Raw genomic sequence first — 26915 nt, 5'->3', positions numbered from 1 at the left:
TTCAATCTTCTGCAGGTTTGGGGGAGAGGTAAGGTAGGGGATCCACCTGCTCTGGCTCCGGTGGCGTGCTGGTGGGCAGGAGTCCAGTCAAGCATTCCCATCTCGCAGCACGGTGTGGATCGCCTGAATTCACTTCTCCTTTCGCCCATCGAACGAACGCAATCGGCGGCTCACTGGGGTGGGGCATCCTGTGCTTCTTCGAGAAATCTCCTTCGAAGTAGATTCGCGGGGCTAGATTCAGCAGCTCCCAATCCACATGATCCTTGCACATCCGAGCATACCCTGCACGAGTGAGAGAACGGATTTGGTCCCTCCTTGGCTTCATCCCTCGCAGCTTCCTCCTCTGCTTCCCTCCATTCGCGCGTGCACTGGGTCCAGGAGAGAGCGTCGTCGCGGATCCGCATCACCCGCTCCCTCCATCTCCTCCCTCGAGTCTCCCGCAGCACCACCGGCGCGACGAAGTCGAGCGGCTGGAGTATCCGCGGGAAGGCTTTGTAGACATGTGGGACATGCATCTTGTACATCTGTCTGTCTTGCAGCCATTCCCCCGTGGATATGGCCGGCGACTCCATGGGGCGCGCGAGCGGACTTGATGAGGGGGCAGGCGCGCCCGGAGTCAGGAGGCGGGGGGTGGCGGCGAGATCTATGGCGGCGGCGAGGGTGGAGGTAGTGGCGGGGGCGGCGGCGAGGGTGGAGGTGGTGGCGGGGGCGAAGGGGATCGCGAGAGCGGTCATCTATTTGCCAATTATGTGAACTAAACAGTCAACATATAAAATAATTTAAATATATACAATATAGTTAGAAGGGAAACATAAGTTGGACCTTGCGTTCCTATTCTTATATAAAAATAGAACAGACCTCTGCGTTTTCTTCAAAAAAATACATAAATTGGGCTGCCAAAAATAAAATCTCGGATGGGAGGTCCATAGGCCGGTCGATACATGACGGCCCTAAGAAAATACAAACAGACCTATGGACCTCCCATCCAAGGACGTGGGCTGCGCATGTTAAAAATGAAAGCCTAGACGGGGCAGCCCAAAACCACGTCCAACACTTGCCAAAACTTCGTCCCTCGTTTTCTCTGTGTTTCGCACAGTCGACATTGTGTGGGCATTTTGACTGTGCATCATATGAAGATGTGCTATGCATGAATGTTGATCAGCATGATGGTAACTGGCTGGTAGCTCCATTTTCGACCATGAATAAAACTTCCAACATGATGTTAACCCTGTTTGAAAAGGCCGTGTTAATATAAATGCTCTGTCTCTGAAAGTTGCATTTTCTTATCTGAAACTGAACTTGCAGTTTCTTATCTGAAACTGAAACTTGCAGTTTCTTCTCTGAGAATCACATTGTCTGCACTTTTATACTCCTATGAAACTACATTTTTTAAGTGCTAAAAATAGATATCTAGAATTCATAAAATACTTCATATGCTCAATACTGCAAATCTGAAATTCAAAAGACATTCATATCTGAAAGTACTCTCAAAATACACAACACAAAACACAATTCACAACCTGCAAATACTGACAACCCTAAGCTCCTCCTGACAATTCACAACCTGCCCGACTATTGGGCTGGGGGGCAGCCCCCCTCCTATTCCTCGGCGGCAGACAGCCGCCCCGTGAGACGATGTGAACGGCGAGGGAGACGATGGCGGGGAAGCGTCGTCGGGCCAACTACTTTTCTCCTCTTGCAGTTGGGTTCGGTCGACGAAGACTCCACCGGCTCGCTCTGGCAGGACACCCTCACAAACAGCACCTTGTAGATGCTCGATCCTTCAATCTCTAGTGGATGCTCCATATGGGATCGATACTCCCACCACCGCTCCCTCACGATCGGATTCGGTGAATCTGTTTGCTCCATGGCCCAGAGGAGCAGCTCTATGTACTCCGGCGCGACTCCCTCCGGGAGTATCGCCGCCTTTTCGCTCTGTTGCAGATATTTGGCCATGGATGTCGCCGTCGCCGCTAGTTGGTCCTTGTTGTCAAACCAAGACTGTATCTCCAACATCCTAGCTAGCTTCACAGGGTCGCCGTCTGGGATCCTCACATATCGGTTGTACTCCTCCATCGATCTACTCCTCCACAGCACCTTCATTCGCCGGTGGTGGTTTTTGAATGGAGAGGAGAGGAGCAGCGCTGGTTTTGGATTAGAATGGTAGAGGAGCGATGCTGGTTTTGGACTGGAACAGGAGAGGAGGGGCGGTGGTTTTGAAATGAAAGAGGAGAGGAGCGGTGCTGCATTTAGATTGGAATAGGAGAGGAGCGGTGGTGGTTTAAGAGGAGAAGAGCGGAAGAGCGGCGCTGGTCTTGGAAGTATTTTTTTGTTGTTTCACGTATTTTGGGTCAAAGTTTGACCACGTACTATATTTGACAAGCAAAATGTGAATGCATGTCACCAAATTGATTTTAATTTTGATCCAGTCAGAGAGCGTCGGCCCTCTTTTCCAATCCTAAATCGCTGTCGCACGCTCCTCTCCCTCTTCTCCATTGCAAAACCACCTCCTCTCCTCTCCATCATCTCCATTCCAAAACCATCGTCTCGCCTCTCCCTCTTCTCTATTGGAAGACCACCGTCTCTCCTCCGTTTTCTAGACGCTTTGCTCCATGGCGTGGGCTCAATCCATGGATACAAAATTAGTATACTGTATACTATTTAAAAGTCGAGGGCGGGGCTTTTCCTGCGCGGTAGGCGGCGGGGCAGTTCCGCCTAGTCGATTCGACAGAGACGCGAGAAGACAAGGGAGTAGGCTGCTGCAAACGTAGGGCTGTGTGATTTGACAGCGAGTTACCGTTGGACAGGTGGGGCCCCATGATTTGACTTGCCATTACCATTTTAACTGCGGCGCTACGACCGGCGTGAGTCTCCCAGATTCCTGACCACCTCCATACAGGTGCCTCTCCCAATGCTCCACCATGTAGTAGAGGCTGGCTCTTGCATGAGAGCCCACTTCTCCACTTTTTCCTTGCCTCTCTTTTCTCCACATATGCAAAAATGCCATGTAAAGCGCACTATTGTACTTACTTTTACTTGCTCCTACAGGTGCTTAAGCTTGCCACATAAGCATAAAGTCTGATGTGGCAAGTTAATCAAGAAGAGAGAGACTAGTTTGGTGACCCAAGGAAGAAACGGTGCTAAGCGCGTGTACCTAGGTGAAAAGACAATTTTGAGTCTATAGCTAATTAAATGAAGCAAACTTAGCAACACCATTTCATTGGAAGAGGTCACTCCTTGGCAAATGTAATAAATACACGCGCTTAGCACCGTTTCTTCCTTGAGTACGAAGAAAGAGATAGAGAGGAGTAAAAAATACACTTATAGCCAACCTTGTTGTAGTATGAGTGACTAAGTGATGACTATGTATGACATGCCAACATCAGATAGCCTAACACACCGTGTTAAATCTCCAAGGGCGCGACCGCGCGAGCGACGCGACGGTCATGGTAGGCGCGACCATGATATGGGCTACTGGCAGCCCTTGGATCTGAGATCAAACGGTCGCATGCTAAGTTGCTGAAAATTTGCAGAATAACCCTCCAGGATAGGATATTCACCCATAGGTCTAGAATCACACCATGCAACCGTTCGATCTCAGATCCAAGGGCTCTCGGAAGCCCGTATCATGGGAGAATGGAAAGCCACTACCCTGCCGTTCGCACGCTGGCAGTTCGCTCCTACTCGTCCCCGCACGTCCTTCAATACTACGGTGGTTTGCTCCTAGTGGTCCCGTCCATTCACATTACGGCAATTCCACTAATCCTAACCCTCCTCCCAAATCCATGGCGTCCCAAATCTCCACGATCGGCGGTGAGTACAAGGTTAGAACCATCACCGGCGATGAGTTCGACGTCATCTACACCCGTTCTTCCACGACGATGAAAGGATGCCTTTCTCGCTTCAGACGCATGTTCGAAGACTCAGCTGATGAGTGGGTCACTAGGCTAGATTTTGAGTACACCACAGTCTCGGGACGAGAGAAGGATCTAAAGGACGAAGAGAGGAAGAAGCCCGTCGTGATCCAGGTTTGCGTGCATGACTTATGCTTGGTCTACCACATATGCCATGCCGACGGTGAGTGCCAGGATTTTAAAGACTTCCTCGAGAGCAACCTAGTCAAATTCGTTACTGTAGACTTTGGTAACGACAAAGAAGTCCTGCATCGGATAGGCCTCGTTGTAGGCAACACCTTCGACCTCCAGAAGAATCGGCTGGTGTCCTCTCATCAGCCTTCAATGCTAACCCTGGCAGGAGCCATGGTTCATCCTTCGTACGGTAAACTGGAGAAACCTCATTACACGTTTCATCATCATGCATGGCAGCGGAATGTACTAGATATAGACCACATCCACTATGTTGCAATAGATGGCTACCTTTGCTTCAATATCTACAAGGGTTGGATGAAGAGCAACAGCCAAGTGTGCGGTTCAAGCAAAGAAGTATCGGCCAAGAGGAACAGGGACAAGGACGAAGTCGAGGATGTGGACGAGGAGTCCGAGTAAGGTGGCAGTGTCGTTGCTCATGGTGGTTCTAATGCAGTGTCTACCAGAATAGTTGCAAAGTTTAATTTCAGGTGTGCTTAATTTAATTTGAGGGGTGTGTTGTGCTGAGCCCCCAGCAGAACTATGTTATGTTTCTTCTCGTTACTTTAACTCTTCAGTACGTACATACTAGTATTTCTTACATTTCATCTTTTAGTTGGTATAGTACTACCACTCGTTTCTTCACATTATATACGTACAATATATATGGCCAACATCATATAGCCAGCAGTTTAGTTGTCAAAGAATTTTAGGGTGCTTAGTTTTGTCAAAGAATTCCAGGATGCTTAGAGGGTGCTTGGATCCAAGGGACTTATTTTAGTTTGACTAAAAATAGTCTCTTTAAGAGGCTAAAGTTCCAAGCACCCCTAACTAAAGAGGGGCTAAAACTACTCTTGAGACTAAAATTTTTTAGTCAGGGGTACCCCTACTAAAATGTGGATTAGTCCTCTCTCTACTCATTTAACTCCTCTCCTTTAACACATGCGAGTTCTGGATTGGAGGGTTTGGAGGATAATAAATGCTCATTAACTTGATTTTAGCTTTTTTAGTATTTGGATCCAAGCATGGGTGAGGCTAGCAAGTTTTAGTCCCACTACTTTTAGTCATGGGACTAAAACGTATCCAAGCACCCTCTTAGTTTTATTTGAGGGGTGGGTTGTGCTGGACACCATTATTGTGACTAGCCTTTTTAATAGTACTATATGCATAATTTGGCGACGAGCGCTCTCTATATGTACCACCTTTTTTTCATTTCAAGTTTTGCTCCATGGCGCAATCCATCGATACTACTGATGTACAAAAGTATACATTTTTTAAAAGGCTAGAGGGAGGAGCAGTCTAGCTTGGTCGGTTTCACGAGAGGCGAGGGCCTTTGTGATTTGACAGCTCATTACTGCTGGAAGGCGGGGCCTTGTGATTTGACTGCTCATATAAATGCGCCGACGACCTGATCGAGGAGGAGCAAAGAACCGTGTGGTATACTCAAGTTTTCCACTGGAGTAGTACTGCGACGGAGGAGCACGAAACACGGCAGCCCAGTGCCATATGGCGATAAAAAATGATCTAATTTGCTAGTCATCTCATTGTTAGCATTGTTCTATTCATTCCCTCAAAAAAACATTGTTCTATTCATGCCTCGCAGAGAATGTGACACATGCGGCGAAACACCCGAAGCAAAAGATGAAACACAGGAGCAAAATAAGAAGGAAGATTATCACCCCAAATGATCTAATTCACCGCGGAGTCATAACTGCTTCTTCATCGCCTCCACGACCTCCATCTCCTTGCGCGTCTCCTCCGCCATCTTCATCATTGTGTCCATGACGCGGCATTTATTGACGCGAGCCTTCATCATCTGTTCCACGGCCATATTACGTACCTTGACAGCAGCCGGGTGCTCGATGCGGAGCTTCGCCAACTCTTCCTTCTGTTCCATGGCGAGGGCCTGCAGCATCTTCATCGAGGAACTACTATTCTCATGCAGCTTCTTCCAGCCGGCGTTCTTCTCCTTCAACAGGTCGATCTCATGGCAGAGCTTTGCATTGTCCTCCCGAAGTTGCAGGATTTCGCCGGTCACCTTCTTCTCCGAGGCAATGCTCTTCTTCAGCAGCATCACCAAGCCGGCGGTCAACTCCCCCTGTTGATTGAGCTCAGCGGGCATGTCGTCGAGGCTCTCCTTCAGCAATTCCATCAAGCCTTGGATGAACTCCTTCTGCTTATTGAGCTGATCGGGCATGCCGTCGAGGGATAATGACTCCAGCTCCGCCGGCTCGGCATGTTCGCCTCCGCGGCTAGGGCGCTCCTGGGAGCCATCGCCTGCCTGTGAGGGATCTTTCGAGGTCTCTGCGTGGCGGCGAGCCCTCTCTTTTTTTTCCGCAGCCTTGGTTGCCGCTCCCTTGTTACGAGTAGTTCTCGGCCTAGAGCTCTGCTCACCGGCCATGGCAATGACGGACAAAGAAGAAGCACTTACGAGGAGGAAAGGTAGAGTGATTTTTGGTTAGGTAGTTCCCCTTTTTATAACCTAAGTACTAGCACTAGTACTAATACCTGCATAGTGGGAACACGTTCAGGTTTGGTACGTACTACTAGTAGGTGTGAGCAGGCTTTCGAATGTGATGGGAACAAGGTAAATATTAATTGATGGTTTTGGTTTCGAGGCCCGAAACGGCTCCCGATGAGTTTAGCGGAACATAAATTTCAAGTACTACTACACTGCTCAAATGCGTAAATATTATGTTACTGTCAAAAATTGGCACAAAATACGAAGGAGACCAATGGAAGTACTACTAGCAACCCACGATTTAACTACTCGCATGCGCGCAGTGGAGTAATAATGTCTTTCTTCCGCCCTTACGTCCACTCAATTTGCATGCGCTGTATTAATTGACCATCAATGAAGTGAACGACTTTACACGCGTCAAATTATCACATGGGGTGGATCTTGGTACAAAATTACGTCCGCCCGTGTACCCGCGTGTGCGTGCGAGGAATGAGTGCGTGCATGGCGTGCGTGCACATCTTCGCTTCATGCATGTACCGCCAGTATGGCTCAGGGAGGACGAGTACATTCTTCTGGAACCAGCAGCACGTCACTGTGATCAATCCACGCAAGGAGGTCGCGACAACGCCTACCCATGTGCCACATGGCTTCATGAACTGTAAGAGAGACACTGTGTAGCGTGCCATTGGTATTCTAATTTACGTGTTTTGCACATACTCGAAGTACTAGTAAGGTACACGTGCATTGCACGCATCAGATTTTGCAACCAAATTATGAATAAATACCACATTATAGCATGTAAGCTCTGAGTCATATATGCCTGATGTAGCCCTTCGTTTAATTCTTATAGTTCATCTCATTCAAAATCAACTAGTTTTTATAAAAAAGCTAAGAACGCGGGAATAGGAAAAACATGGGATTATAGTGGAATGTCGTTTTGAATCCTACATGATTGTACGAGTGTTTGATTGTGCATAGAAAAAACGCAGAATTCTTTCGAAGAGGTTTGAGTGGATGGGATGTTTCCTATGAAATCTAGTGCAAATGAATCATATGGAAAAATTCCTATGGTTTACAATCCTACGAATCAAACAACCAAGATAGGAAAAATTCCTAATGATTAGAATCCTCCAAAATTCCTTTGAGAATCCTTTGAATCAAAGAAGCCCTTAATCTATTTTATGATTCATGGAATTGTGCGTTGTAAAGCATAAAGTAAAAAACAAATAATGGCAATTCAACTAGAAAAAAGTTTGGGCAGTTATGATACGGAAGATTCTAGAACAAAAGAGAACCACTGTTGTTTTGAGGTTTGTGCATTATGCTTAAGTTCAACCATGAAGTCTGCTAGATTGTACATGTGGCAAAAATCCGGTGGGGGGCTAGAAGATGGTGCGAGGGGGCGAGTGGAGGGAGACTATGAAGGAATGCACAAGTGCAAGATCGATATTTAGAGAGAGAGGGCGAATACGTGCGCTGATGCGCGCAGTGGGGGCGCCATGAAAAATAAATGAGCTAGGGGGCCAAGCATTGCTAATCCTTTACGAGGAGGGTCAATTCATGAACTTAAACCATTTTTAGCAGCAATTGTCTAATGATCACATTCATATTAGCCTTGATATATAGTGATGTTAGGGGGGAGGGGGCAGGGCCCTTACTGCCCCCTGTCTTCGCCATTGTGCACGCGTCTGAGAGATGAAGCGGAAGGCATGGATGATGAGAGGGGGACGTTGGATACATAATTAATGTGGGTGTATTAGCTATATATGTTAATCCTATATAGAGAGGTATAGATTGATCGATGTGGATGTGGGAAAGAGGGTGAGACCTCACTGGATATATCGATTGATGGGTTTGTGTGGAAAACTATGAAAGACCTAGCTATATACACACATACATGAGGAACATCGATCGTTGCGCATGCACGCGTGAGAGATAAAGAATGCCCGATATGATGGAGAGGGGGATGTGTGTTGGTGTGTGCCTTCATGGGAGACCGACCTGAAGAAAAAGATTGCATGCGTGCGATGGATAATGCCGACTGGTAGTGTGTGTGCATGCATGCACGAGAGAAGGTTAGTGGTACAATTATAAAGAGAAGACTACTGTGTGGGTGTAAAAGAATAGCTGAATAGGTGAGGTCACAATCAATGTAAAGTTGAATTCAAATATTTGAATAAGAGATCCTGATGTTTGAAACCCATGCATGCATGAATATAACGGAGATCTGCGCGGTGTGGTTTGGAAACGAGCATGTTGTAATGTATACACATTGAACAAGGCCAGACTGATTTGAATTTGAGATACCGATGGCAGACATCATTTGGCCACGTCGCATCCGTGCATGGACACATTATTCTAATTGGAGATGATGGGCGGCTTTTGCATCACATATCTATATCTATACCCCTATATATATATTATATTTTATATATTTTTTATATTGTGTGCGAGTAACTTTAACTTTGAAAGATGGTCGTTGGATGAGGCGAATCCGATGGTCCAAAGATGGCAAATTTGAGCACTACTGGCCATTGGATATCATATAGATTCCACCAGATTTCGCCACATGTATAATCTAGAAGACTCCATGGTTGAACTTAAGCTTAATGCACAAACATCAAAACACAAGCACTTCTTATTTGTTCTAGAATCTTCTGTATCAGAATTGCCCAAATGTTTTTCTACATGATTTGCCATGATTTGTTTTTACTTTATGTCTTATGACGCACAATTCCATGAATCTTAAAATAGATTAGCTTTCTCATAAAAACTAGATGATTTTGAATGAAATGAACTATAAGAATTAAACGAACATATACATCATGCATATATGACTCAAATCTTGCATGCTATAATGTGGTATTTATTCATAATTTGGTTGCCAAATCTCATGCGTGCATTGCACGTGTACCTTACTCTAGTCTAAATGGTGTTTGTGTGTGTGTTGTGCGTGTTGAGGTGCAAATTGTCTTTCTTTTGGTACACGTTAAGCTTGTTCTTCCGAAATTTTAAGCCGCGCCTTGTTATGCCGAAAATTCAAGCTAGCGTCTCTGTCTATCGTGCTGGGAAACTCCCGCCTCTTCAACCCGCGCCTTGTTAGCCCGAAATATTTAAGATATATCTTTGTCTTGTTGTGCTCCGATAACTCCCTCCATCTCAACCCGCGCCTTGCTATTCCGAAATTACAACGCGCGCGAAAACTCCCACCTACTGTGAAATCCCGACACGCGAAATGCCCGTGGTACCCCTAAACCGAAAGAACCGCCTCAAATCGGTGGGGGTACTTTTGTAACTTACCCCACATTTCGGACAAGCGCGTCTCTAAGCCATGGTTCCCCACTGCCATCCCATCCGCCCACCCATTCGTACACCGAGGCCGCAAAAACCCGCGACGAAACCCCACACCCTGCTCCGTCCGCCACCCAGTCGGAGCCTCTTCCCCGACGACGTCGTCCAAAGCAACACCTCGACGTACCTCATCCACCGTACCGGATGAGGATCCGACGTCGATCGCATCGTCCCTCCGGTTCCGCCACCCCGTCCTCCACCTCCAAGGAGCTGCCCTGACGTTCCCCTCGTCTTTCGCGCCACCTCCATTCCCACACCACCATCTTCACCTGCACCAACGGAAGAGCATCATCATCACCGTTTCCTCAGATGAAGCTGCAGCCTAATCGGCGCCACCAAAGAGGTTGTAGACTAATCGCCGCATTTTCTTCTTGATTCGATCTCACGGTGCTGTCGGCGCTCGGTCTCGAGCCGACACGGCGCGGCTCCATCCACGGCGGCGTCGCCGGCCACTTCCTCCACAGCGTCGCTCCCTCGGCAGCGACGTCCACATTAGTAGGACCTGCTGCTGCTTTAGCTCTCGCTCGCGCTGCTGCTCTGCTCTTGCTCTCGGTCCCCTGCCTTGTCTGCTCGCGCTGCTGCTCTCTCTCTTGCTCTTGCTTGCGATGCTGCTCCGATTTAGCTACACTTCACTCCGATGCTGCCGGCGTGAAGGAAGAACCAGCCGCCGCGGGGAGGGGGGCTCGCCGGAGAGGTACCCCACTATCTATCTTAGGGTTCAGGATGGGGGCGGTGGTCGCCAGCGGTGGCGGGGCGTTGGCGGGGCGGTGGCGTGGGGATCGCCGGAGAAAAAGCTCGGCACGGGGGGGCCTAGAGGGATGGCCGGGGCAGCGGCGGACCGGCAGTGGGAAGTGTTTTCAGGGTGGGCGGGGCGGCGCACCGCCGGCCGCGGGCGGCGGGGGGCTGCTGTTTGGCCGGCTCAGGGGGTGGAGGTTGAAGATGAACCACAGGCCCTTGATTTCGTATCCAATGGCTGCAAAATCGACTGACCAGAGATGAAAAAGTCAGGTGACCTACGTGTAGCCTCACCTTACTAGTGCATTCAGTTTCGACAGCAAAATTCAGTTTCGACAGTTAAGTTCAGTTTCGACAGTTAAGTTCAGTTTCGACAGTTAAATTCAGTTTCGACAGTTAAGTTCAGAGATGAGCGGCTGGTGTATTTTACATCTAGCACTTTATGTTTATGTATTTTACGTCATGTATTGGAGATTCTATTAGAATTCCACTCAGGTTAATGTTGTTTGTTGTCTCTCTTGTCCTGCTTCAGCCCCGGCATCGTACAACTCACCGGAGCTGCTCCAATGACGAAACCCTCCATCACAACGGAGCAGTACCTCGGGCTCCATCTCCAGACGCCTAAGATCTTCTTCCCCTCCTCCGACAGCCAAGTCAGCCGGAGCATCCTCACCGGCCAACCCAATCACGCTGAGATCGACATGGCTTCACCAAAGAGGTTGTACACTTATTGCATCTCTTTTTTACTCTACATGTTATATATATTGTCCACTGAGCACTCGTAGTAACGGGAAATACGATTATTTTATCCTACTATATGACAAGTAGTGAGGTACCAGGCAACTTAGCTATCCATGATGGACTCTCTTGAACGCCATCATTATTTATCTCTGCGCGTTTGAGCTGTGCATTTGTCGATGGGCCTGGGAGTTGAGCTAGTATGTCAGTGGCCTGGGTCCAAAGTAATAGAAGTAGCACAAAAACATTTTTTTAGTGTAGGATTTTCCTTGCTCAAGCCTGCCTACTAGAATCGCCAGTGCTTGAAAGGAAAAGTGAATGAAAAACATCGGAATTGGAAAGTTTCCTATGGTACTACTTTTCATGAATTTGGTGCAAAGGAATGGAGCAAAGGAAAACTGTAGGATTTGTTCCTTTAGTGTCTCCTTGAAAGAAAACCCGTAGGAATTCTAATTTCCACTTCTCCTCCTTTTCATATTCTTATTCATCAAGCACAAGACTAAGAGATAGTAGCATAATAGCATTATAACCGTACATTTTCTTGTGGTTTGACTTAATCTCACCATGCTTTTTTGCATCTTGTGATCTTCCAATTGTTATGAATCAAACACCCAGATTGGCAGAAATCCTGTGTTTTTAAATTCTCTGTTTTGCACGTGCATTCCTATCCTATTCCTGTCTATTTCCTATCCCTGCATTGTTAGAATCCTCAAATTCAAACAAGCCCTTACTCAATTACTTCTGTTATAGATGTGTCAAAGAAAACCTTGTGTGGTTTGTCCTGCTCCTGCGGCATTGTGTTCCACCCCAGCTCAGCTGCTCCAACGACGGAAGGGTTCACCACAGCAGGGATCCGCTCTCGAGACTGTCTTTCACCGCCTCAGATCTTCTTCCCCGCCGCCGGCAGCCACGGCAACTGCATTACCATCATCAACTGAGCAGATGACCTTGAGGACTACATGGGTCCGCAAGAGAGGTCGCACTCTTCCGTGTCTGCTTAAGTTATGCGTCTCTTAATATGATAACATGCTACATTATCGTCGTGTTCACCTATTAGACTCCGAGTCAGGTCCAAACTAATGCTGAAACTTGAGTTTTTAAATGGTTGTGGGGTACATACTAGGGCAACAATCAGTACTATCTGTCTACTATCTGGTTAATCTCCGGTGTCTACTGTGAGTTTCATGTTGGGTGCAAACAAACATTAAAGGAGCCATTATCTATATTTTTAACTAAAGCTATTATCTGCCTGCTATCATTGGTTTTGGGTCTATCCACAGTTTGCTAGCATCACTCTGGATTTGTGCATGCAATCCTTACATAATCTCACTATGTTTTATTCCTATGCATGCCAATTATTGTACACAATGGAACCGATCATGTAGAGCAAAAGAGACGAGCCTTGCGTGGCAAAAAATTTCATGCAGACGTCGTTCCATGGTGGGCGCAAAGGCAGCCCCCCCTCCACCCATTTCGGATCGTAATCAAGAGGAAGATAACTGTTATGAGGGGGATTCAGAAGGAGAAGACCACTCCTATTTACCCCATGAGGTCTTCGCTCTAACTTGGCATGCTGATGTTGGTAATATCATGCATATGGTGCCTTGCATTGCTTACTGTATACATTAAAGATGTCATCTGCTTAGTTTAGACATGCTTTGTGTCAATGCCATCTGTTTAGTTTCTTTATCGTATATGTGAATCATGCAATGCCATCTTGTCTAGCCAGGCATCATATATGTGAATTTTGCAATGCCACCTTGGTTAGCCAGTCATCTTATATGTGAATTATATCATGCCATCATTTTTTATTACGTGTTAAATTTGTCAACAATTTTAGTACATTCAATTACTCTTCCTGTGCATCAGCCATTTGGCACGGTCATGGAAAAATCTGGAGTGGAAACAAGGTCTTCAGAGCAGACAATGCTATCTGACGAAGCGCACGTCTTGCTGGTTACCGATAGCTCCTTAGAGGAGGATTCAGAGACAGATGACCAGTCATATTCCCCCCCCCCCCGAGGTGCATGCCCTAACTTGGCAGGGTTGTATTGCTCATATCGTGTGTGTGGTATCTTGCATTGCTATGTCATTTGCTTAGTTTAGACATGCTTTGTGTGAATGCCACCTGTTTAGTGTCTAATTACCATATATGTGAATTATGCAATGCCATCTTATTGCAAGACATTATATATGTGAATTATGCAATGTTATCTTGTTGCAAGGCATTATGTATGTGAATTATGCAATGCCATGCTATTTAGGCAAGCGTCGTATATGTGAATTATATCATGCCATCCTTTTTTTGTATTTCTCATTGCTTTTGTCGACAATGTTTGTATATTCAACTGTTCTTCCTGTGCATCAGCCATTTGAATTGGTGATGGAGAAATCTGGAGTGAAACAAGGTCTTCAGAGCAGACAATGCTACCTGCTGAAGCAGATATCTTGTTGGTTATAGATAGCTCTTCAGAGGAGGATTCAGAGGCAGATGACCAGTCCTATTATCCCCCTGAGGTGTATGCTCAAACTTGGCAGGGTTATATTACTCATATAATGCATATGTTATATTGCAATGCTTAGTTTTTACATCATATACACAATATTGAATGCCATCTCCTTAGTTGACACATCATATATGCGATTGCCCTCTGCTCACTTACTTAGTATATAAATCATATATTTGAATTATGTCATGCCATGATGTTTACATAGACAGCATGTATCTGAATTATGGCATGCCAACCCATTTTCTAAAGACATAATATAGTTATATCATCTCATCCTGTTTACATAGTCATCATATTTAAATTATGTCATTCTATCCGTGAATTATATCATGCCATCATGTTTCCATCAACAGCATGTTTGTGATTTATGGCATGCCAACCACTTTAATAGACACATCATATAGTTATATCATGTCATCATGTTTACATAGTCATCATATTTTGAAGTATGTCATTCTATCCTGTTTAGTTAGCCATCATACATGTGAAATTGTGTCATGCTATCCTTTTTAATTAGCCATCATATATGTGAAATTATGTCCTGCTATTCTGTCTGCTTAGACAACATAAATGTGAATTATTTCATGCCCTGTTTTCTTCCCTACTATCCATTGCACCTGTCTATCTTACAATGTCTGTACATTCAATTACTTTTCTTGTTTATCAACCATTTCAATTGGAGGGAGTGATGGTAGTATCTGTGGGAGTAAAAACACGGTCTTCAGAAAAGATCGTGCTACCTGTTGATGCAGATAGAACCACGGTTGTACTTGCCCAAGAACCAGCCCCACCACACATAACCCACACTCATGCAGATTGTACCCCTACCAAGTTGGACAGAGAACCAGCTACACCCCTTTTAACCCCAACCCCAGCGGATAGACACCCAGTTCCCATTGACATAGCACCGTCTCCACCACAGAGCACCCAAACACGAGCAGTTAGTAAGGCAACTGCAGTGCCCAAATCACGAGGACCACCACTCCGAACCCGAAGTCAACGCTTAAAGCAGAAGAAGAAGAATTGTTCTCAGGTCAGGTTCCATAGCTATGGTTCATACTACTTTGCTCTTGCATCACTGTATTTACTGATACCAACTAAATTCAAATTTGAAGGATGCAATTGAAACTCCAATGGCGCAACAGGTATGTTTTAAACCTGTTTCTTCAACGTGTTTGGCTGTTTGCTGTTGTAACTTGCTCTATGTTGATTTCAGTTTCAATTGAATAAACAGTTATGTTCTCATGCCATGCACACTACAAGTGTTGTTATTGTTGTGTAGTTTCCCACACTTATATTCTGTCTATGCTGCTTTGTCTTAAATAGATATGATTCGAACTGTATCTATCTTGATTTGGCAACATAAACTAGAATGATATAGACCATGCAGTGACCATACTACATAGATATATGTTTGTTTCATGATGTTATCCTATCCACCTTACTACTGAACTAGTTTACCAAAATGAGTTTCATATACTACATTATAAACCTGAGATGTGTTTGTTTGTTTCTCTTTTAGAATGCGGATAAAATATTGGAGAAGAGTACCCTGTTATGCAATGGTAAAGGAAGTAATGCAGATAAGGTTCAAGATAGTGAGACATCCCTGTTGGTCTCTAAGAAAACTAATAAAAACTATATTGAAGACACTGAGACAACCCCAAAGTCCTGTCTTGATGTAGTGTTCGAGTTACTGGCTACCACTGCTGGCACCAGCTCTTCGAACTCATTGCCTGAATTAGTTCGGCTTCTTGAGTCTCAACTTCAAGTTGAAAGACATCGATCAGATGTTATGCGATAGGAAGCCAAAGGACTGAGGAAGTCCCTGCAGAATTCAGATGCATACTTTCTGGTGCAACAGCAAGCGCTTGAGGACTTAAGCGCCAAACAAGAGAAACTTAATAAGCTTGCTAAGCATCTTACCAGCATTATGGGTACCCAGGATATTGTTTCTTGAGCTCTTCTGAAGTGGTTTCAGTTCTGGACTTGTTTTGCTGCAGCGTTTATATGCTGCTGTGTTCCCTATATTTGCACTGGTGGCGAACTTTGATGCCTAGTGGATGTAATATGTTTAATAGCCATGATAGCCTAGTGTAAGTTGCTTGCTTATTTATTTCCTTGTTGTCTTGTTTATTTGTTTGCTTGTAGTCAGTGCAGTTCTTTTTCTGCGGTTTGCTAGTGGCTGCAATAACCTATTTTTTAAAACTAGGCCACAATAACCATGGGCTAATATTTACTGTAGTGACACTTGGCCTCCTACGGGCCATAGAAACAGTGGGCCTTCTACGGGCCGTAGAAACAGTGGGCCTTCTACGGGCCATAGAAACAATGGGCCTTCTACGTGTCGTATCATCAATGGGCCTTCTACGGGCCATATCATCAATGAGCCTTATACGGGCCGTATGATCGATTGGCCAAACATGGGCCAAACAGACCGCATTCTGGCTGTAAACGGGCTAGAGTTGGAATCGTCCGTTCATGGGTCAACCATAACGGGCCATCGTTAATAGGCCGTATTTGATGACGCTATGAAAATGGCCCAACGTATTAACGGACCACAAACGGGCCGACTGTAACCACGGGCTAAATTTGGCCCACAAGCAGAAAATGACAGTAATGGGTCGTAAGTAAACGAATGCTGGAAATGAGCCCAAGAATAAATGGGCTCTGAGAAGGCCGAAAGATAACATGGGCTGGAGACAGCCCAACGGAATAACGGACCATTAATGGGTATAAAGTGATACACTGTTCATTACGGGCCAGTTTCACCACGGGTCGTTAATGGGTGTAAAGTGATACACTGTTCATTACGGGCCAGTTTCGGCACAGGCCGCTAATGGGCCAAGAGTTACAAAGGGCTGCATATGGGCCAAAAGACGTCATGGGCGATACATGGGCCAGAAGTGAAAATGGGCTGGAATCATATTGGACGGCCCAGATGATGCTACTGGGCCAAATTCGGATAGGGCGTAACGGGCCTTGGGTTAGCAGGCTGTAAATGGGCTATATGCGAACCGGCCGTTAACAGGCTTTCCATGGGCCGGCCCGCCAACTTTTGACCAAGTCAAATGGGCCGGCCTTTTCACAGGAATGGGCCACTGTTGGGCCGTGCCACGTGTCGACGTATCATAGGCACCTTCTATCCAGTGAGTGGATGACATCTGTCCCAACGATGAGCCGACACGTGTTTCCTCTAGCCAATGATGATTTTACACGTGGAAAATCCCCATTGGTCGGGGCTGTTAACGGGTTATCGGATCCAAAACCCGACCCGATAGCTTAATGGCGTTCCGTTACGGTGGATGCCACGTGTCGGTCACCCTTGACGAAAGCACTTCTGTGACGCGCGATTTATTGTCATGGAAGTGGACACTTCCGTGATGATAATTTTGGTAATGTCATGGAACACTTCTACGACAGCACAGGTATGACTATCTTGATTCTGTCATAAATTTGTCATGGATGTAAATGCATGACAAAAAAGCGACCTACTGTGACAAACATGTATCATCACGGAAGTGTATTTTTTTTGTAGTGTTTGTCTCAAATAGATACAATCTGAATCTTCGCGAAGGAAGTTCAAATTGAGCGGCGATGTTATGAAGGAAATATGCCCTAGAGGCAATAATAAAGTTATTATTTATTTCCTTATTTCGTGATAAATGTTTATTATTCATGCTAGAATTGTATTAACCGGAAACATAATACATGTGTGAATACATAGACAAACAGAGTGTCACTAGTATGCCTCTACTTGACTAGCTCGTTAATCGAAGATGGTTGAGTTTCCTAGCCATGGACATGTGTTGTCATTTGATTAATGGGATCACATCATTAGGAGAATGATGTGATTGACTTGACCCATTCCGTTAGCTTAGCACTTGATCGTTTAGTATGTTGCTATTGCTTTCTTCATGACTTATACATGTTGCTATGACTATGAGATTATGCAACTCCCGTTTACCGGAGGAACACTTTGTGTGCTACCAAACGTCACAACGTAACTGGGTGATTATAAAGGTGCTCTACAGGTGTCTCCGAAGGTACTTGTTGGGTTGGCGTCTTTCGAGATTAGGATTTGTCACTCCGATTGTCGGAAAGGTATCTCTGGGCCCTCTCGGTAATGCACATCCCTTAAGCCTTGCAAGCATTGCAACTAATGAGTTAGTTGCGGGATGATATATTACGGAACGAGTAAAGAGACTTGCCGGTAACGAGATTGAAACTACGTATTGAGATACCGACGATCAAATCTCGGGCAAGTAACATACCGATGACAAAGGGAACAACGTATGTTGTTATGCGGTCTGGCCGATAAAGATCTTCGTAGGATATGTGGGAACCAATATGAGCATCCAGGTTCCTCTATTGGTTATTGACCAGAGACGTGTCTCGGTCATGTCTACATAGTTCTCGAACCCGTAGGGTCCGCACGCTTAACGTTTCGATAACAGTTATATTATGAGTTTATATGTTTTGATGTACTGAAGGTTGTTCAGAGTCACGAATTTGATCACGGACATGACGAGGAGTCTCAAAATGGTCGAGACATGAAGATTGATATATTGGAAGCCTATGTTTGGATATCGGAAGTGTTCCGGGTGAAATCGGGATCTTACCGGAGTACCGGGAGGTTACCGAAACCCCCTGGAAGGTTAATGGGCCTTAGTGGGCCTTTACGGAGAAGAGGAGAGGCGGCAAGGGATGGGCCGCGCGCCCCTCCCCCTAGTACGAATAGGACAAGGAGAGGGGGGCGCCTCCCCCCCCCCCCCCGCGCCTTCCTTCCTCTCTCCCTCCTCTTTCCCCCTCCCAAGTCCTAATCCAACTAGGAAAGGGGGGGAGTCCTACTCCCGGTGGGAGTAGGACTCCTCCTGGCGCGCCCTCTCTCCTGGCCGGCCGCACCCCCCTTGCTCCTTTATATACAGGGGCAGGGGGCACCCTAGAGACAAAACAATTGATCGTTTGATCTTTTAGCCGTGAGCGGTTCCCCCCTCCACCATAGTCCACCTCGAGAAAATACTGTAGCGGTGCTTAGGCGAAGCCCTGCGTCGGTAGAACATCATCATCGTCACCACTCCATAATGCTGACGAAACTCTCCCTCAACACTCGGCTGGATCGGAGTTCGAGGGACGTCATCGGGCTGAACGTGTGCTGAACTCGGAGGTGCCGTACGTTCGGTACTTGATCGGTCGGATCGTGATCACGTACGACTACATCAACCGCGTTGTGCTAACGCTTCCGCTTTCGGTCTACGAGGGTACGTGGACAACACTCTCCCCTCTCGTTGCTATGCATCACCATGATCTTGCGTGTGCGTAGGAATTTTTTTGAAATTACTATGTTCCCCATCAGTGGCATCCGAGCCTGGTTTTATGCGTAGATGTCATATGCGCGAGTAGAACACAAGTGAGTTGTGGGCGATATAAGTCATACTGCTTACCAGCATGTCATACTTTGGTTCGGCGGTATTGTTGGATGAAGCGGCCCGGACCGACATTACGCGTACGCTTATGCGAGACAGGTTCTACCGACGTGCTTTGCACACAGGTGGCTGGCGGGTGTCAGTTTCTCCAACTTTAGTTGAACCAAGTGTGGCTACGCCCGGTCCTTGTGAAGGTTAAAACAGCACCAACTTGACAAACTATCGTTGTGGTTTTGATGCGTAGGTAAGAACGGTTCTTGCTAAGCCCGTAGCAGCCACGTAAAATTTGCAACAACAAAGTAGAGGACGTCTAACTTGTTTTTGCAGGGCATGTTGTGATGTGATATGGTCAAGAAATGATGCTAAATTTTATTGTATGAGATGATCATGTTTTGTAACCGAGTTGTCGGCAACTGGCAGGAGCCATATGGTTGTCGCTTTATTGTATGCAATGCAATCGCCCTGTAATGCTTTACTTTATCACTAAGCGGTAGCGATAGTCGTAGAAGCATAAGATTGGCGAGACGACAACGATGCTATGATGGAGATCAAGATGTCGCGCCGGTGACGATGGTGATCATGACGGTGCTTCGGAGATGGAGATCACAAGCACAAGATGATGATGGCCATATCATATCACTTATATTGATTGCATGTGATGTTTATCTTTTATGCATCTTATCTTGCTTTGATTGACGGTAGCATTATAAGATGATCCCTCACTAAATTATCAAAGTATAAAGTGTTCTCCCTGAGTATGCACCGTTGCGAAAGTTCTTCGTGCTGAGACACCACGTGATGGTCGGGTGTGATAGGCTCTACGTTCAAATACAATGGGTGCAAAACAAGTTGCACACGCGGAATACTCAGATTAAACTTGACGAGCCTAGCATATAACAGATATGGCCTAGGAACACGGAGACCGAAAGGTCGATCGTGAATCATATAGTAGATATGATCAACATAGTGATGTTCACCGTTGAAACTACTCCATCTCACGTGATGATCGGACATGGTTTAGTTCATAGGGATCACGTGATCACTTAGAGGATTAGAGGGATGTCTATCTAAGTGGGAGTTCTTAAGTAATATGATTAATTGAACTTTAATTTATCATGAACTTAGTCCTAATAGTATTAGCATATCTATGTTGTAGATCAATAGCTCGCGTTTAGCTCCCCTGTTTTATTTTTGATATGTTCCTAGAGAAAACTAAGTTGAAAGATGATAGTAGAAATGATGCGGACTGAGTCCGTGATCTGAGGTTTATCCTCATTGCTGCATAGAAGAATTATGTCCTTGATGCACCACTAGGTGACAAACCTATTGTAGGAGCAGATGCAGATGTTATGAACGTTTGTCTAGCTCAATATGATGACTACTTGATAGTTTAGTGCACCATGCTTAACTACTTAGAATTGGGACTTCAAAGACATTTTGAACGTCATGGACCATATGAGATGTTCCAGGAGTTGAAGTTAATATTTCAAGCAAATACCCGAGTTGAGAGATATGAAGTCTCCAACAAGTTCTATAGCTAAAAGATGGAGGAGAATAGCTCAAGCAGTGAGCATGTGCTCAGATTGTCTGGGTACTACAATCGCTTGAATCAAGTGGGAGTTAATCTTCTAGATAAAATAGTGATTGACAGAATTCTCTAGTCACCATCACCAAGTTAGTAGAACTTAGTGATGAACTATACTATGCAAGGGATGCGAAAACAATTCCCAAGCTCTTCGCGATGCTAAAATCGGCGAAGGTAGAGATCAAGAAAAACATCAAGTATTGATGGTTGACAAGACCACTAGTTTCAAGAGAAAGGGCAAAGGGAAGAAGGGGAACTTCCAGAAGAATGACAAACAAGTTGCTGCTCAAGTGAAGAAACCCAAGTCTGGACCTAAGCCTGAGACTAAGTGCTTCTACTGAAAAGGGACTGGTCACTAGAAGTGGAACTACCCCAAGTATTTGGTGGATAAGAAAGACGGCAAAGTGAACAAAGCTATATTTGATATACATGTTATTGATGTGTACTTTACTAGTGTTTATAGCAACCCCTCAGTATTTGATACTGGTTCAGTTGCTAAGAGTAGTAACTCGAAATGGGAGTTGCAAAATAAACAGAGACTAGTCAAGGGTGAAGTGACGATGTGTGTTGGAAGTGGTTCCAAGATTGATATGATCATCATCGCACACTCCCTATACTTTGGGGATTAGTGTTGAACCTAAATAAATGTTATTTGGTGTTTGCATTGAGCATGAATATGATTTGATCATGTTTATTGCAATACGGTTATTCATTTAAGTTAGAGAATAATTGTTGTTCTGTTTACATGGATAAAACCTTCTATGGTTATACACCCAACGAAAATGGTTCATTGGATCTCGATCGTAGTGATACACATATTCATAATATTGAAGCCAAAAGATGCAAAGTTAATAATGATAGTGCAACTTATTTGTGGCACTGCCGTTTAGGTCATATTGGTGTAAAGCGCATGAAGAAACTCCATCCTGATGGGCTTTTGGAATCACTTGATTATGAATCACTTGATGCTTGCGAACCATGCCTCTTGGGCGAGATGACTAAAACACCGTTCTCTGGAACAATGGAGCAAGCAACAGATTTGTTGGAAATCATACATACTGATGTATGTGGTCTGATGAATATTGAGGCTCGCAGAGGGTACCATTATTTTCTGACCTTCACAGATGATTTGAGCAGATATGGGTATATCTACTTAATGAAACAGAAGTCTGAAACATTTGAAAAGTTCATATAATTTCAGAGTGAAGTGGAAAATCATCGTAACAAGAAAATAAAGTTTCTACAACCTGATCGTGGAGAAGAATATTTGAGTTACGAGTTTGGTCTTCATTTGAAACAATGCGGAATAGTTTCACAACTCACGCCACCTAGAACACCACAGCGTAATGGTGTGTCCGAACATTGTAACTGTACTTTATTAGATATGGTGCAATCTATGATGTCTCTTACCGATTTACCACTATCATTTTGGGGTTATGCATTAGAGACAGCTGCATTCACGTTAAATAGGGCGCCATCTAAATCCATGGAGATGACACCGTATGAACTGTGGTTTGGCGAGAAACCTAAGCTGTCATTTCTTAAAGTTTGGGGTTACGATGCTTAGGTGAAAAAGTTTCAACATGATAAGCTTGAACCCAAATCAGAGAAGTGCGTCTTCATAGGATACCCAAAATGTTGGGTACACCTTCTATCACAGATCCAAAGGCAGGACATTCATTGCTAAGAATGGATCCTTTCTAGGGAAGGAGTTTCTCTCGAAAGAAGTGAGTGGGAGGAAAGTAGAACTTGATGAGGTAACTGTACCTGCTCCCTTATTGGAAAGTAGTTCATCACAGAAATTTGTTCCTGTGACTCCTACACCAATTAGTGAGGAAGCTAATGATGATGATCATGTAACTTCAGATCAAGTTACTACCGAACCTCGTAGGTAAACCAGAGTGAGATCCACACCAGAGTGGTACGGTAATCCTGTTCTGAAGGTCATGTTACTTGACCATGACGAACCTACGAACTATGAGGAAGCGATGATGAGCCCAGATTCCGCAAAATGGCTTGAGACCATGAAATCTGAGATGGGATCCATGTATGAGAACAAAGTGTCGACTTTGGTTGACTTGCCCAATGATCGACAAGGCATAGAAAATAAATGGATCTTCAAGAGGAAGACATACGCTGATACTAGTGTTACTATCTACAAAGCTAGAATTGTCGCAAAAGGTTTTCGACAAGTTCAAGGTGTTGAGTACGATGAGAGTTTCTCACTCGTATCTATGCTTAAATCTGTCCGAATCATGTTAGCAAATTGCCACATTTTATGAAATCTGGCAAATGGATAAACAAAACCGCATTCCTTAATGGATTTATAAAAGAAGAGTTTTATATGATGCAACCAGAAGGTTTTGTCAATCCTAAAGGTGCTAACAAAATATGCAAGCTCCAGCTATCCATCTATGGACTGGTGCAAGCATCTCGGAGTTGGAATGTACACTTTGATAAGTTGATCAAAGGATATAGTTTTATACAGACTTGCGGTGAAGCCTGTATTTACAAGAAAGTGAGTGGGAGCACTATAGCATTTCTGATAAGTATATGTGAATGACATATTGTTGATCGGAAATAATGTAGAATTATTCTGCGAAGCATAAAGGAGTGTTTGAAAGGAGTTTTTCAAAGAAAGACCTTGGTGAAGCTGCTTACATATTGAGCATCAAGATCTATAGAGATAGATCAAGACGCTTGATAAGTTTTTCAATGAGTACATACCTTGACAAGATTTTGAAGTAGTTCAAAATGGAACAGTCAAAGAAAGAGTTCTTGCCTGTGTTACAAGGTGTGAAATTGAGTAAGACTCAAAGCCAGACCACGGCAGAAGATAGAAAGAGAATGAAAGTCATTCCCTATGCCTTGGCCATAGGTTCTATAAAGTATGCCATGCTGTGTACCAGATATATTGTATACCCTACACTGATTTTGGCAAGGGAGTACAATAGTGATCTAGGAGTAGATCACTGGACAGCGGTCAAAATTATCCTTAGTGGAATAAGGATATGTTTCTCGATTATTGAGGTGACAAAAAGGTTCGTCGTAAAAGGTTACGTCGATGCAAATTTTGACACTGATCCAGATGACTCTAAGTCTCAATCTGGATACATATTGAAAGTGGGAGCAATTAGCTAGAGTAGCTCCGTACAGAGCATTGTTGACATAGAAATTTGCAAAATACATATGGATCTGAATATGGCAGACCCATTGACTAAACTTCTCTCACAAGCAAAACATGATCACACCTTAGTACTCTCTGGGTGTTAATCACATAGCGATGTGAACTAGATTATTGACTCTAGTAAACCCTTTGGGTGTTGGTCACATGACGATGTGAACTATAGGTGTTAATCACATGGTGATGTGAACTATTGATGTTAAATCACATGGCGATGTGATCTAGATTATTGACTCTAGTGCAAGTGGGAGACTGAAGGAAATATGCCCTAGAGGCAATAATAAAGTTATTATTTATTTCCTTATTTCATGATAAATGTTTATTATTCATGCTAGAATTGTATTAACCGGAAACATAATACATGTGTGAATACATAGACAAATAGAGTGTCACTAGTATGCCTCTACTTGACTAGCTCGTTAATCGAAGATGGTTGAGTTTCCTAGCCATGGACATGTGTTGTCATTTGATTAACGGGATCACATCATTAGGAGAATGATGTGATTGACTTGACCCATTCCATTAGCTTAGCACTTGATCGTTTAGTATGTTGCTATTTCTTTCTTCATGACTTATACATGTTCCTATGACTATGAGATTATGCAACTCCTGTTTACCGGAGGAACACTTTGTGTGCTACCAAACGTCACAACGTAACTGGGTGATTATAAAGGTGCTCTACAGGTGTCTCCAAAGGTACTTGTTGGGTTGGCGTATTTCGAGATTAGGATTTGTCACTCTAATTGTCGGAGAAGTATCTCTGGGCCCTCTCGGTAATGCACATCACTTAAGCCTTGCAAGCATTGCAACTAATGAGTTAGTCGCGAGATGATATATTACGGAACGAGTAAAGAGACTTGTCGGTAATGAGATTGAAACTAGGTATTGAGATACCGCCGATCAAATCTCGGGCAAGTAACATACCGATGACAAAGGGAACAATGTATGTTGTTATGCGGTCTGACCGATAAAGATCTTCGTAGAATATGTGGGAACCAATATGAGCATCCAGGTTCCGCTATTGTTTATTGACCGAAGACGTGTCTCGGTCATGTCTACATAGTTCTTGAACCCGTAGGGCCCGCACGCTTAACGTTTTGATGACAGTTATATTATGAGTTTATATGTTTTGATGTACCAAAGGTTGTTCGGAGTCCCAGATGTGATCACGGACATGACGAGGAGTCTCGAAATGGCCGAGACATGAAGATTGATATATTGGAAGCCTATGTTTGGATGTCGGAAGTGTTCTGGGTGAAATTGGGATTTTACCGGAGTACCATGAGGTTACCGGAACCCCCTGGAAGGTTAATGGGCCTTAGTGGGACTTTACGGAGAAGAGGAGAGGCGGCCGGGGCTGGGCCGCGCGCCCCTCCCCCTAGTCCGAATAGGACAAGGAGAGGGGGGCGGCGCCCCCCCTTCCTTCCTCTCTCCCTCCTCTTTCCCCCTCCCAAGGCCTAATCCAACTAGGAAAGGGGGGGAGTCCTACTCCGGGTGGGAGTAGGAGTCCTCCTGGCGCGCCCTCTCTCCTGTACGGCCGCACCCCCCCTTGCTCCTTTATATACAGGGGCAGGGGGTACCCTAGAGACACAACAATTGATCATTTGATCTTTTAGCCGTGTGTGGTGCCCCCCTCCACCATAGTCCACCTCGATAATACTGTAGCGGTGCTTAGGCGAAGCCCTGCATCAGTAGAACATCATCATCGTCACCACGCCGTCGTGCTGACAAAACTCTCCCTCAACACTCGGCTGGATCGGAGTTCGAGGGACGTCATCGGGCTGAACGTGTGCTGAACTCAGAGGTGCCGTACGTTCGATACTTGATCGGTCGGATCGTGAAGACGTACAACTACATCAACCGCGTTGTGCTAACGCTTCCGCTTTCGGTCTACGAGGGTACGTGGACAACACTCTCCCCTCTCTTTGCTATGCATCACCATGATCTTGCGTGTGCGTAGCAAATTTTTAGAAATTACTACGTTCCCCATCATGTTAAACTGTATATTGTTAGGATATAGGAGTCTATTAATATCTGTACTTATCTCCTGTAACTACGTGTAATATGTGCCCTAGTTGCATCCATATAAATACATCCCTAGGCCACCATGTTGGGTGCGCCGATCCAATCTATTTCCTCTCTGTTTCACACGTTATGTTATCAGGTTTGCCATCAAATTTACAGAAATTTAAAAACAATAAGTAAAATCCAATTTATGACATCTCAACCTGTTATGATCATTTAAAATATGAGTGGCATGTGTGAAACTTCGCTTGCATGAATGCCCTACTATCCTGTACACCCCAGCTCACCACTTGTCCTACCACTTAAATAGTTCCATTAAGTACCACAATATTAAAGTACACAAACTTGTAATGCATTATCAGTTGACAAGGCAATCTGAAAACCATTTTATCACTGGTACAAATTTCAAACAATAGTGGCTATTGTTCGAACAGAAGAGAGAGGCTTGTCCAACCAGCAATTAATTTAGCATGCCAGTTAAAGTAACCGTGTTATTGTGCATAAATACCTTCAATGGGTTCAATAAGCTTTGACTGACGAGGGCAATTTGGAGGTTTAGGTACCTTGAACGAAAACTGAGATAAATGTAAATTGACAGCAAAGTTTGGGTTGTCTTCAAGATACCTATCAAAGTATAACATATGAAGAATAAGATAAGCATCTAGACAGAGTGAAGCACATGGAGAAGTTCACAACTTCACATAGTATACGCATGTATTCTGTGTTGTTTCCAATGTTCAAATTGCAAGAACAGGCGAGATTTCTGAAAATAAGCCCCAACAAAGCTAAGCATGAATGCTGGTTGTGTGATCATT

The 26915-nt window shown here is 44.7% G+C and overlaps 1 protein-coding gene across 1 annotated transcript in view; it reads right to left on the bottom strand.

Annotated features, from left to right (window-relative positions):
* Positions 1 to 26915, bottom strand: part of LOC125518713 (putative methyl-CpG-binding domain protein 12) — a 55942-nt gene that overhangs the window by 28056 nt on the left and 971 nt on the right. Inside the window, exon 3 of the mRNA XM_048683541.1 lies at positions 26609 to 26724. Coding sequence (XP_048539498.1) covers positions 26609 to 26724 — 116 coding nt within the window. The remainder of the gene's footprint in view (positions 1 to 26608; positions 26725 to 26915) is intronic.

The sequence above is a fragment of the Triticum urartu genome, chromosome 7A, assembly GCF_056163025.1.
Source record: "Triticum urartu cultivar PI428250 chromosome 7A, HENAU_Tu73, whole genome shotgun sequence".
NCBI lineage: Eukaryota > Viridiplantae > Streptophyta > Magnoliopsida > Poales > Poaceae > Triticum > Triticum urartu.
The sequence above is the reverse complement of the archived record's forward strand: the minus strand, read 5'-3'. Positions and strand labels throughout refer to the sequence as shown.